The sequence below is a fragment of the Micromys minutus genome (genome assembly GCF_963924665.1).
Source record: "Micromys minutus genome assembly, chromosome: 1".
Lineage (NCBI taxonomy): Eukaryota > Metazoa > Chordata > Mammalia > Rodentia > Muridae > Micromys > Micromys minutus.
This window is the reverse complement of record NC_137969.1, coordinates 98,241,893-98,255,416: the sequence shown is the minus strand read 5'-3', so window position 1 is coordinate 98,255,416 and position 13,524 is coordinate 98,241,893. Positions and strand designations below refer to the sequence as shown.

The following is a 13,524-nucleotide window of genomic DNA, read 5'->3' as shown; positions in this document are numbered from 1 at the left end:
CAGCCATAGCTACAAGCCTTTGATCGCAGGTCTCTCCCTGGGCTCTCTCTGTCGGCTTGGGAGACTACAGAGTCCTGCGAAGCAGTTGCTATCCGTACACTGATAATGTTGCCATGCGTGAAGCACTGTCGTGGTGCAGTCTCCTGCTCCAGGTTCTCACAGGCCTCTTGAACTCAGCACTGCTGACCAGTTTACAGAGGAGGCGTGGGAGGCTTCCGCTAGGTCTATGAGTGGGTGGAGAGAGACGATCAGAAGTTCGCAGCTAGCCTGCTTCCCCCACCACTTAAAGGGGGACGAGGAGGTTGCAGGGAGCGTTGAAGGCAGCATCCTCAGGAAGCCAGGCCTTGAAGACCCAAGGCAGCCAGCTCTGACACGCTTGGTTTCTCTAACTTTGCAGGGGCAATTTCCTGGGGGACATCAACTCCGATGGATGTCGTGAAAAGTCGAATCCAAGCAGACGGGGTCTATTTAAACAAATACAGAGGAGTCCTGGACTGCATCTCCCAGAGTTACCGGCAAGAAGGCTTTAAGGTAGGCTGCACGCGGCCGTCCTGGGTCAGCAGCAGCCTGGCAGAGGGTGCAGACCTGTGGTGGAAAGGCCGGGGAGGGGACGGGGAGAGCACGTGCTGCAGATTGCAGGTTACCAGGCTGTCCTTGGTTATGTTTAGTCCGTATTTCATGTTTTCTGAGGCAGTGGTGGATGGGACTGGATTTTGTACCCTGATATTTTGCTGAAAATATGGATCAAGTTTTGGGATGGAGTACTTAGGTTTTTAAGGATAAGATCACGCGAATCTGCAAATAGGGACGACTTGACCCCCCCCCCCATTTGTATTCTTTATATCTTCTCTCTTGTCATATTACTCCAGCAAAGACTTCAAGCGCCATATTGGAGAGGGGAGAGTGGACATCCTTGTCTCATTGCAGATTTTTGGGAAATGTTTTCAGTTTTCACTGATTTAATAGGTTTTCCATATAGAGAGCCTTTAGTGGGCTGACATGTGCTCCTTCACCCCTTAGTTTCTTCTAAGGAAGACTTCATGGCTGTTACCATGAAGGGATGTTAGACTTTGTCAAAGGAATTTCCTGGATCTATTGAGATGATCATGTGGTTTCTGCTGTTTGCATGTGTTTAACCAAGACATCCTGGGGACAAAACCAACCTGGTTGTGGTGTGTGGGCTTCTTCTCTTCCTGTTCTTTAATTAGGTTTGCAAGAGTTTTATTGAGAATTTTTGTGTCTGTGCTCACTGGGGAAACCGGTTTATAATTTCTTTATTGTCTTTAGCCACTGCTGGTGTCAGGGTCGGCCTGCTTGTGGAGGATGAATTCCTCCGTATGTCTTCCTGTTCTATTTTATGAAAGTTTCCGGAGCATTAGCTTTAGCTCTTTAAATAATGAATCCATGAGAGAATCCATCCAGTTCTGGGCTTCTCTTTGATGGAGACATTTTATTCTAGCTTTGGTTGCATTGGTTGCTCTGTGGCTTTATAAATTGTTTGTATCCTCTTGAATTAATCTGATAATTCATCCTGCCTATGACCCTATTCATTTCCTCTAGACAGCCCAGTTGTTTGGAACACGGATATTCTAGATATTTCTCAAGGAATGCTTGGATATCATCGAAACCAGTGACAGTTTCAGCCTTCTCTCTCTCTCTCTCTCTCTCTCTCTCTCTCTCTCTCTCTCTCTCTCTCTCTCTCCTTCTCTCTCGATTAGTGTGGCCAGGGGTTTCTCAGTTTTGCTTATTGTTTTAGAGAACCAACTCTTTGATTGATGAAGGTTTGTTTTTGTTTTTGTTTTTAATTTTCCATTTCACTAATTTTTGCCCATATCTTTATTCGGTGCTTGGGGGTTTGGCTAATTCTTGTATTTTTCTAAACTTTGAAGTGCACCGTTGAGGTGTTTATCTAAAACTACTTTCTTTTTTGTAAGTTGGCATTCATAGCTATGTATGTTTTAATTTCCGTCTGATTCAAGGGATTTAAAAATTTTTCCTCCCTGGTTTCTTCCAGGAACACTTAAGAATTGTGGAGGTGAGTATTGTCTGGTCTCCATGCGTTTTTACGGCTTCTGTACTTTATCTTGCTGTTGAATTTTAGTTTTATTCCACTGTGATTCGCTAAGAAGCAGAGATTGTTTTTATGTTTTTATAGTTGCCAAGTTCGGATTTGTGTCCTAGAATGTGGCCTGTTTTAGAGATGGCTTCTCAGGCTCTTTAGAAGAGTGTATACTTTGTATCTGCTGGGTGGGCTATCCATTCATATTTGTTAAGTCCATTTAATTTATCTTGTACTTGAAAGTGAAGGATTTTTGTTTGTTTACTTTTAGGTTGCTAATCAATCTTTAGATGAGAGTGGAATACTTAAATTGCCCACTATTATTATGTCAGGACCTGTACGACCTTTAATTTCCTCTAATGTTTATTTTAGGAATTGAGCGCCATTTGGTGCATCGATATTTACAACGGCCATGTCTTCTCGATGGACTGTCCCTTCCCTGCATATGCAGTGACCTTCTTATCTCTTCCAGTTTGGGTCTAATGTCTTATCTACTTTATCGGATATCAGGATAGCTTCCACAGCTGATTTTTATCTTCCACTCTATGCCAGCTAGTGTTTGTCCTCCACCTTTAGACTCTGGGTGTAGGGTGTGTTTCTTGCAGACAACAGACAGCTGGGCTGATCTTTCAGTCCAGTCAGACAAGTCTGAATCTCTATATTCATTGGTTGATGGCATTTACATTTAAGGCTAGTACTGAGAGGAACTTACTGATTCCTTTCAACTTCTTGCTGTTTTTCTGATTGGCTGGATTATTGTCTGTTGTTTTCTGTTTTCCTTATTGGCAATGGTGTTTTGCTGGTTTGCTGTGTTGGACATTCCTGGCTCGCCTTTCTTCATCTGCTCCTTACTGTCACTTATTCTTTTCCAGTGCTCTCTTACGGAGACCGTCTTTTATTCCCTGTGTGCAGTAGTCCTGTGTATCTTCAGTGGTGTTGCCAAAAGTGGAGAGTGCAGTTTCACACATGGAAGTGAGGGCTAGTTGAACTTAGGAACTTTTCTTTCCTATGGTTTCCTGTGGTCTATATTGTTGCTTTCTCTGCGTTACACGAGTGTTTCTTGTCTACTAGAGCTGTCTTCATTTTGCTTGTGTGCTCGTGTGCATGCACCAGAGCGCCCTCTGCTGTCTATATTTAGCTTTATAGTCTATGAATAGAGCAGGTTGTCTCATTCTTCTAAAAAAAACCCCAGATTGTGTACCCCCTGGAGTGGCAATAGTCTAGATAAGTCAGTGGTTCTCAACATGTAGGTCATGACCCCTTTGGGGGTTGACTGGCGCTTTCATAGGGGTCACATATCAGATATCCTGCATATCAGAAATTGACATCAAGATTCATAATAATAGCAAAATTAAACTTATGAAGTAACAATGAGAATAATTTTATGATGGGGGGTCACTACAACACGAGGAACTGTCTTAAAGGATCTCAGCATTATGGAGGTTGAGAACCGCTCACTAGAAGCTCTCACCTGCATGTACTGGCAATGGGAGAAGCAAGTGCATCATTGAGCCCCAAGCAGGTGGAGGACCTGTCTGTAGTTTCATTGTCTCCTGGGTAGTAATCACCTGCTTGATGCACCTGCAGGTTAAGTATACTGCTGGAGCTTCTAAAGCAGACAGGTGACTAGAAATTGAGCCATTCACTGACCTGAGCTTTAGGACTGTTAAACTTTAGGGTTATTAGTTAAGGACTCAGAAAGGACTCATGCGGCAGGTTGATCTGGTCTTCATATTTCGAGGGAGAAACTGAGAAGCCCATGGTTTAGGAACCCACCATTAAACTACAACCAAAGTAATACCTGATGCTTTGGTCCCATTCTCTGCCCACTTCAAGGGTTGTCTTGGGCCATATGTGCTGTCTCCTTAAAAGAGACGTTATTTCCTGAACTGAGGAGGCTGGAGTTGAGCCCTGGGTTCCTGGTGATGCGGTGAGGCTGGGGCATGGTGAGGAGAGTTTGTGGTACTCAAGCTTTACGAGAGACCAGGGTCAGTTGTCTGGTGGTCCTGACCCTTAGGGGTCTGAGGTCCTAACCCTACTTTAATACTCGTGGTTACTGCCAGGGTTCCCCCAGAACTGGCTGTGCTCATTCATTTACTCTCTCATCCTTCAGGGACTCACTTAAAAAGCAGATATTGAAGGTCTACCCAGGCTGGAGACCCCGTGAGAGCTGAGACCAGGGAAAACTACACCCACAGACTGTGTTCCTTACCCTAGCAGGGTCTACTGAGTCCTGGTCCATAAGGAACAATGAAGGCATCCTGTGATTAGGAAGGTGCTGTTGTCTTCTCTTGAGTGGCCATGGTTGGATAGACAAATTCTGCAAACAGGTCTGGAGAACATTCAAAGCACAGGAGACCAGAGGTGGTATAGAGAGGTAGTTGGAGCAGGCAGGCAGCATACAAGCCTGAGGCAGGAGGGTTATCACAGGCCAAGGAGTATAGAATGTCCCAGTGGCAGGTAGCTATGGAGGCTTCATGAGGAGTGTCTTGGCCCCAACATCTTGAATGTCATTTTATGAGGCAAACTATGCTCCAGGGCCTAGCCCACCTGGTACTGCCTTGGAGCAGAGTCAAGCCAAGGTTACAAGGAGTCTGGACACCAGTATGGAAATTTCCCCCTTGGAACTGGACTCAGTTTCTTGCTCTTACTCGGTCACTCTGAGTGAGCCTGAGGAATTGCAGCATGCTTAGGCATTAGGGAGGAGTGCTGACATTACCCACATCCCATGCGGGTCTGCCTGAGTGGCTCCAGGACGTGTCCCATCAACCCCTCTCCTAGGTCAAGCTGCATCCTCTGGCTGCCAGTGTCCCCTGAAACTGGGCACAAACACAGACTTTTTCCTGTTTCTGAAAATGAGCTACCCATGGCTTTAACCTTTGAAATGGTTCTGTGTGAGAGAAGGTTCAGATTCTATCCTGACAGCTCTTCGATCTTGCTTTGGGTATGGTTTGCTTTTTTTTTGAGTGTGCAGCTTCCAGAGTAGGCCTGAAGGGGCAGCTCCCTAGACCCCTCTCTGTTCCCATTACTGCCTGGTAATATTGCCAGTGCTCCCAACTGGGTATATCTTAGAGGCTATAGGTTGCCCACGTTTCTTTGAGTCTACCTGGCACAAAGCCAGGAACTCATGGGAGGCCTCGCCTAGGCATAGAAGATAAAACACAGGTCATGACAGAGGTAGAGGCTGGCAGCTTCTCCATTCAGACCATGCCATCTCAGCCCCCAGAGGTAATGAGTACTCACTGGGTACCCACTGGTTCAATGGGTACTAGGAAAGGCTTTTTGTCTGGGTTGTTCCCTGGAACACCCATTAGCAGCCCAGTGTTGCCACTATTGTAAATTCACATGTAACCTTGTGTTTTTCCACCTGTCCACATTGTTCCCTAAAGTAATGACTCTAAGACTTTTTACATATGAATAAATTCTTAGCCCAATAGCTTTGGCTCTGTTCACTGACTAGCTCACATCTCAATAATCCAGTTTATTCTGCTCTAAGTATACCACATGACTTGGTACTTCCTTCTCAGTTTCATGCACCTGTCTCCTCAGAGTTTGGGGCAAATCTCCTGCCCTGACTATCTCCCAGAATCCTCTCTCTGTACTGGAACTTCCACCTCCCTATTTCCTGCCTATGCTAATAGGTCAATAGCATTTTATTGACAGGTGATGCCTCCACCCAGTGCAAGAGATTCTCTTTGCATTCTGTAATTAGAGATGTTGTCACCTACGCATGTTGTGACCTTATCCATGCCTGAGATCTTAAGCATTGCCCTTGGTTTGTCCTGTCCTCTATCACTTTGGGGATGTTTCAGAAAGTACCTATCATGATCTTTGTGTGTGGCTGATCAGATTTCAGTGGGGGAGGAAGGAAGGAAGAGGGGTGAGAGAGAGACAGAGACAAAGACAAGCAGAGACAGACGAACAGACAGACAGAACGAACAAACAAAAGTGCATATAACCATACTGGTATAGACTTGCTTGGACCTCAGTTTGCTGAAGCCTTCGGTGAATGCACAGCAGAGCCCATGAAGACAAGTGCCATCACCCATGCCATGGGTTGGAAACATGCCAGTGTCTTTCCACATTCAGATATTTTGGGCCCCAGTCAGGCCAGGACTGGGCTACACTGCACTTGGAGTCGCCCCCTCACCCTTAGAAGCAGTGTTACCAAGAGTGTGGGTTGGCACTCGGAAGGTCAACCCTGGAATAACACCCCCATCCCCACCCCCACCCCACAAAGGTGTTTTTCAGGGGCATCACTGTGAATGCTGTCCGAGGTTTCCCCATGAGCGCGGCCATGTTTCTCGGGTATGAGCTCTCACTGAAGGTGCTCCGCGGCGACCACACAGTGAGAAGCAAATGAGTTATCAGGTCAGTGCGCTTTCTTCCTAGCCGGGGTTGAAGCTGGACCTTCATTCTTCCTGATGAAACTGTCACGCGTTCCTAAAGTGCCCCTCTGTCCGCTGCCTTCTCACTGTCACATTGCAATTCTGATGTAGCCGTGGCTGGCGGTGGTGTGCGAGCCTCCTGTGACTAACGTGGGCACAACTCACAGTAGTTCACCTGCTCGGGTTCCCCTTCGCCACTTCCATAGTCCTTGGCAAGAAGCTCTTTTAGCTTCTTTCTTAAGTATAGTGATCTGTGAACAACCCCAGTGGCCACCCCATGCCTACACAGGGCCGTCTCCCCACTTCCTACTAAGCCTGATTTACACCTTTGCAGAGCTCTGAAAGACTGACAACAGGGTCTTCTTCTTTTCTTTCCCACAAGGAGAAATCAGCATAGCCCTGCACGGCCTGCCTTCTTGCTCAAATGCTCTCAGCAGTTCCTGGGAGTCAGGCCACTATGCCACCTCACCCTCCAGACAGCCCCCGCCCCATCCCGAACACCTCTCTTCTGCCTCTACCTTCCTCCTCCCCCACTCCATCTATGTTCCCATGGTTCCTTGAGCCAAGTCCCTCTTGCTCTTGGTGTCACTGGCTGTTTATCCTCCAGGGCTACTTGTAGGTCTCTTCCTCCAGGAAGGCAGCTTGATTTCTTTGCTGAGATATGGTCTGCCCACTACAGGCCCCCTAGCTGCCTTGGTTGCCCTCTGTTCTTCCCAGTGGATGTCCAGTATAGCAGGTCTCCCCTCTCCACCTTTTTCCTGATGGTGACTCAGCACTGCCCCCCCCCATGCTGCTTCCTGGGCTCAAACTTGTCACTTGCCAAGCTCAGAATATGTCACTGGACAAGCCTGTCACTCTGTCGCTGTGGCTACCAGTTTTACCAAGGAGGAAGACTACCATCTGGGAAACCTAGAAACCTGACTACTGCCTTCCAACCCCATGCCGCAGGGGCTGCTGGGAAGCACAGCACAGCTTGCCAGGTCCCAGATGCAAGTAGAGAGGGCCATCAGCCAGGCTGACCACACAGAACGTAGAAGCTGGCCTTAAATAAACCTTTGCGGCCTTTCACTAGGATACTGCCATTCACAGCTTCTCCGGCTCTCTGCCCCCTTTATATAAAATAAAAAGGGGTAGTAACACGTTTCGAAAAATTATTTGGATGATGTCGGGTCAAGGTAGGGCAGGGCAGGGCAGGACCACAGTTTCATTCCCAACGATGTGCCCAGACATCCCCTGCCCCTCCCCCACCCCAATAGCTCTCCTTCAACAGGAAAACATAAATGATTTAAACCATATAACAAAGCCAATGCATTTTTTTTTTGTGTGTGTGTGTGTTGTAGGAGAATACAGAAACAACAGAAAGAGCAAAGCAAGAATTCCTGATTCACTATAAGGTCCAGCTGTAGCCTGAAACCCAGAGCCAACTCCGCACAGTGCAGCTTCCTGCCTCATGACCCAGAACCATGCCCACGTCACGTGGTTAAATCTTCAAAACCAAGCTTCAGAACCAAGACCTCAGATCCTGGAGTGACTGGGCACTTGTCCTAGTTGTCACACTAGGCCACTCTTGGCCACCCTGAGGACTGGCTCTTTAAGGAGGCAGGAGGAAGTTTCTAGAGAGCCAACTCATGGCAAGGGGTAGCCGAGCCAGCGGGAAGCTTTTCTTTCTGAATGTCTTCTTCCTTGCAAAGGGCTGGGAAACCCGTCTCCTTAGGAAAAAAATGCAAAACAAAATAAAACACCCCTCTGAGGGCAGCAGTGGGGCTGGGGAATAGGAAGAGGCGGGTAGGAGTGATCCCAACAGCCTTACCTTGAACAAAGTGTTTAATATCCTTCTATAACCAGCAGCCATGGATACCAGGTCTGCTAGCAAGCCTGGGCTTTAACTTACAAAGGTTTGGAGCAAGCCACACAATCTATGTGGCAGAATCATGAACTCTTTGAAGACATGAACAATGCCCCTCTCCTCATCTAGTCCTCAAAATGGAGGAAATGGTGTGTCTCAGCTGACCTTGGAACACTTACTGCAGACCCTAAGAAACAGTGGGATGGGGACTGTCTCCAGTGTCCCACACACAAGGGGAAATAAAAATTGTTTCCAAATATATGCCTAGGATAAGGATGCAGCTCTCCTAGAGTCTCGGGGAGATAGCACCTTCCTTCCCATCTGTTCCTAGTTTTGTTTCCTTTATAGTACTGGTGGCAGAGATGTAAAGCTCAGTGGAACTGTGTGGGGCAGTTAGTTGTCATGGTGATGGCTTGAGGAAGAGGGTCCCAGTCACTCATAAGCAGACCTTAGGTTTCCTCATGAGTCCTGTGTCCTCAGTCTGTGCCCTTTCAGGATCCTGGTACCAGAACCATCCCAGAACATGCTGTTCTATATTCCGACCTGATGTGTACACTCCAGACATCACTGCCCACGTTGTGTTTACAAGGAGCTTCATAACCAAAGAAAGGAGCTGTGTTTCTCCCATGACACCTTGTTTGAGCATTTACAAACAATCCCAGACAGCCTTCCGGGCAGTGTGTGGTGATTACAACTGCATCTCGTGGCACAAGACCCATCTCCATGTGGGTTGTCTGAGCCTAGATCTGTGGTGGGAATTTAAAAAAGGTGGGCACGAGAAAAGTGAGGCCTGTCATTGGACGAGAAGGAAGGGTAGGCGGGAATAAAGTTTTAGAAAGGGAGGGAGAAGCTAGAACAAGAAGGGCCAGTGGAGGCAACATGGAGGAGGAATTAGACGATTCTCTCTGCGCATCTCTGTGTAGATCCAGGTTGTTATGAATATAAGGGATGGATGTGCATAGGATGATTCGACTTATGTAGGTGGGTAAATTATATCATTTGGCTCTGAGTTTATGGTGTGGACATTTTGTGGGGTGTAAAATTTTATTGAGTAAACCTGAGATAAAGCCACAGTTAAATTACAAATTTCTGGAGTTTTGAATTTGCCGGCCTTGTTGGAATGTAAGTGGAGCTTCAGGAGACATACTAACCAGAGATGAATTAATGTTAGTTTCATATGGCCCTCCATGTGCTGGAACCAACTCCATGGGGCAGCGTGGAGAGGTGCCGCGCTGGAAAGGCTCGCAGACCGCGTAGGTCAGAGAGTACCTGAGACCGTCATGGAGTGGTGCTACACTGGAACCGGTTGCAGCATTTTCAATATCATCGCAACACAGATCCTGCTGGTCACAACTCTAAAGAGGACTCTTTATGAGCCCTCTTTTCTCTCGGGGCTGCTGTAATCTGAAAGTACCTGTAGAACCAGCAAGAGAGAATTACCAGAGAGTAGGGAGAGCCAGCCATCTCTGTCCCATACCAGGTGGGTCACAGCCATCATCCTGAGCTCGGAGTCAGTTCCTTCATGATTGCAGACTCTGTTTCTCTCCCCAGCCCACGTGCTGGAAGGAAGCAGCAGACCATACCTCAGCCACCATCTTGTTCAGCTCTGGATTAGAACCTGGGGAAAAGGCAAAACATTCTGTGCCCACGGATGTGAGAACCCAGGATAGGCTTGTGTTCCCCAATAATAGCATGAAAAGCCTTTTGGGTTGTTTCTGTGTGATGTGCAGAACTCCCCCTGGCTTCTGAGAGACCTTGGTCACCTTCTCTCTATTCAGTTTAGGTCTGTGGAGATGTTGCCAGTCCAGAGAGAAACCACCTGAAAGAAGGGGATAGCATGTATCATTTTCCTCTGTGGTGAATGATTAGGGGGCCGCTGGAGGCTCTTCCGCTTGTCTGTGACATCGTTTGCTGTACAGTTCTTGGGAAACCCCGTGTGTACATGAGGAAAAAAATGAGAGTGGAGAGGAAAGCGGAACTTAGAGTCATATGGAGTTAGTTTTCTGTCTTGCAGGTGGGTCACTCTGAGGACAAGAAACACTGTTCCTCAAAAGCCTGTTTGGCTGCTATGCCATAGAATTACCACTTGATGGCAGCAGAGGTCAACCAAATCCCGAGGCTTTCTGCTAGCCCGTGACTTTGTCCTGGTAGAGCCTGAGTCCTAGGCACTTGTCTCAAGTCCCTATCTCCTTGTCCCAAGAGCCTGAGTCCCCGTCTCCTTGTCCGAAGGTGCTGTCCTTTCCTTGGGTTCCAGCCTCAGTGGCTATCTGCATAATCTCAACATGTTTTGCCTATTTGGGCTTCAGTTTTCCTCATCTGTAAGAAGACAGTCTTCCTCTCCTATTCGGTGCTGCTTAGCTTTTGTCGAGGGGTTGACAAAGGTGGATGCGACTATGTACCCTGGGCCTGGTCAGTGTGAAACCCTGAGAGCCATAGCTGCTCCTTTGTGCCTTCCGGTGAGCAGCTCAAAAGCGTGCTTTGGAGTGTGGTGGATGCAAATACTGAATGGGTCTTCGCATGCTCAGAACACAGGACAGGTTATTGGTCCGGGTTCTAGTTCCCAGAATCCTCTCTGCTAAGCTGTTGTCAAAGAAGATTCCAAAAGCATGTGATCCAGCTGTGAAGTCCAGGGAGCCGTACATCCAGAGAAGTATGGCTTCTGGCCATTGGCAGAGCATAGAGAAGGCCCACTGGGCTGGGTTCCCCGGAGCATGGAGGGGGTCCACTGAGTTAGGTAACCCAAGTCCTAAGCAAGGTGTTCTACTCTCCTGCCGCGGTACTTCCCAGCCCCACAGAACTTCGCAGCTGCGCGCAACCGTGTCCTAGGATGAGCAGGACATAGGTATTACTTGTTTTTATTCCTATCTAAATTTAGCTGTCCTTCCCCTTCCCGGAGCCGGCCCTATCCCCCCCCGCCATGCCCCGCTAAGCCCCATTCTAACCAATAGCCAGGAGTGGGTCTCAGGTGAGATTTTTGCCACTTCTGGGGAAATTTTAGGAATTCCCAGTGAAATGTTGAATTCGAGATGACCCCCGATAACCCTGGAGGTAACTTTAGATTCTTAGGCTAGGATGCAGGGAAAGAGCCTCTCCAAGGAACCCTTGCTGTATTCTCTGGGTTCCTGCAACAAATCTGCCTGGGGCTTAGCTGCCCGAACAGTGAGCTTCTGGGCCTCAGTTCTCATTTATGCAGTGAGGAATGTCATGCACCACTGTTAGTGACCTCGTGGGGTCACTGTGAGGATCCAACTCGCCTATAAGTCCCTCATAGTACTGCCTGATGCCCAGGAAACAAGTAGTAAATACTTCAGATGAGTCCGCCTCACTCCAGGTGTGCCCTCTTCAGTCCAGGTGTGCTCTCTTCATTCAGGTGTGCCCTCCTCACCCCAGGTGTGCCCTCCTCACCCCAGGTGTGCCCTCCTCACCTCAGGTGTGCCCTCTTCACCCCAGGTGTGCCCTCCTCACTCCAGGTGTGCCCTCTTCAGTCCAGGTGTGCTCTCTTCATTCAGGTGTGCCCTCCTCACTCCAGGTGTGCCCTTCTCACTCCAGGTGATCCATCCTTGGACTTTGTCTGCAGGACTGAATCTTTTCTTACTCAACTTTACAGACAAGCCAAGGGAAAGCACCAAGCTAGCAGATGGTTTTGATGTGGGAGCAAGCCTCAGTTTCTATTGCTTGGTGCCTCCCCCTAAGCAATAGCTTGTGTTGTCTTCTGAGGCCGTTCCAACCACCAGCATCTGCCCCTCCCTGCAATCCTGAATGAATACAGTCAGCAAACCACAGTGAGTAATCTGACTCAGAAAACCCAGATGCAGGGGAAACCACCCAGGTTGCCATGTAGCCAGCCAGTCAGGGAGCCACAGAAGCCTCTGTTCCCCCTGGAGATGACCCAGAGCCAGAGGAAACGTAAGTGAGCCCCAAGCCAGAGAAAAGCTGTTTTGTACGTAGCTCTCCAATTCCTTATCAACATCTTGAAACCCAAACAGCTCAGGCAAATCAAGGTTGATGCGACTCGTCTGGCTGTAAACCTTGTGAATGTTCCCAGGTTTGGCTGCAGAATATTAATGTGTTTAATTACAGATTTTTTTTTTTTTTTTTTTTTTTGCCTCAGGGTCTGCTATGGGTGTTATGTAAGGAGTGACCCATGAATTGTGCATTAACTTTTGAAAGGACTAAAGAACTTGAAATCTGAACCCTTATTGACCTTTGGTGGCCGTGTGTGCCCTGGGGCTGTGGTGAACCCATTCGACCCTCAGGCTGCTGGAGGAAGTAGTGAAGAAATCTTTCTTACCCAGATGGGAGAGCCACAGAGCAGGGCCGGCAGAGAGGCGGGCTGGCAAACAGAACCAGCTGGAAGTGGCTCTCCGCTCTAGGTGTTCACCAGCTGAAGGCAGGATCTTGGGAACATCTCTAACCTAGAAAGCTTCAACTTCCACGCTTATAAAAAGAGATACCAGTGTCTGCTTCCTCCTAGACCCGGAGCCATTGGAGGAGGTTCTGGCTTCTGGTGCAAAGAGAAACAATGCGGGATGTTAAGTGTTTGATCTGGTGATTGTTGTTAAGTGTGTGTCGCTCCCTCAGCATCTCCCGTGTGCCACACTTTTGAGTGGTAAGTTTGGGAGGGGTGGGGGAAAGATGCCTCATTTGGGGAGATCCACAGACCAGACATGAGTCAGGCACAACACAGACTCAGACACCCTCCTTATCCAATACACTGCTCAGAGGCAGGAGCCTCATTCTGGAAACTGCATGCATAAAGACAGAACTCAGGGGTTCTGTTCCCCATCACGCCTCTGTATCAGCAGGTAGAAGGGGGGAAAGAACCATTTTCTCTGCCAAAGACTCCCACCCTATTCTTGACCTTGTGTCTGCCAGCCAACCCATCAGTGGAGGCTGAAGGGGCCAAAAAAGAAGGCCTGAAGTCTTCCATCCCGGATAGGCAGGTAGCATAAACTGACCCTTGACCTGCCTGGTGGTGTTGCAGAGACACCCACAGAATGTTCTGGATCCATCTATCCACCAGGTATACATATTCTTGACTCAGTTCTAATTGTGCCATTGCACCCTGGAGACCAGCCATCCATTCAAGCCACACCCACAAGACACCTGCTGCCGGACAGCTCAGTGCTAGTACAAGAGTGAATGGAGCTGGTCCCTGGAGGGCTGGGGGGTGATCTGGAGAGGCAAGCGGGGATGCTTTGAAGGCTGTGAGCATCGTGGGATAGAGACCA

At 48.3% G+C, this 13,524-nt stretch overlaps 1 protein-coding gene across 1 annotated transcript in view; it reads left to right on the top strand.

The window, feature by feature from the left end:
• Nucleotides 1-6,422, top strand: part of SLC25A48 (solute carrier family 25 member 48) — a gene marked incomplete at both ends in the record, with an annotated part of 35,168 nt that extends 28,746 nt beyond the window's left edge. Inside the window, 2 exons of the mRNA XM_080936987.1 lie at nt 398-531; nt 6,300-6,422. Coding sequence (XP_080793113.1) covers nt 398-531; nt 6,300-6,422 — 257 coding nt within the window. The remainder of the gene's footprint in view (nt 1-397; nt 532-6,299) is intronic.
• Nucleotides 6,423-13,524: the final 7,102 nt, after the last annotated feature.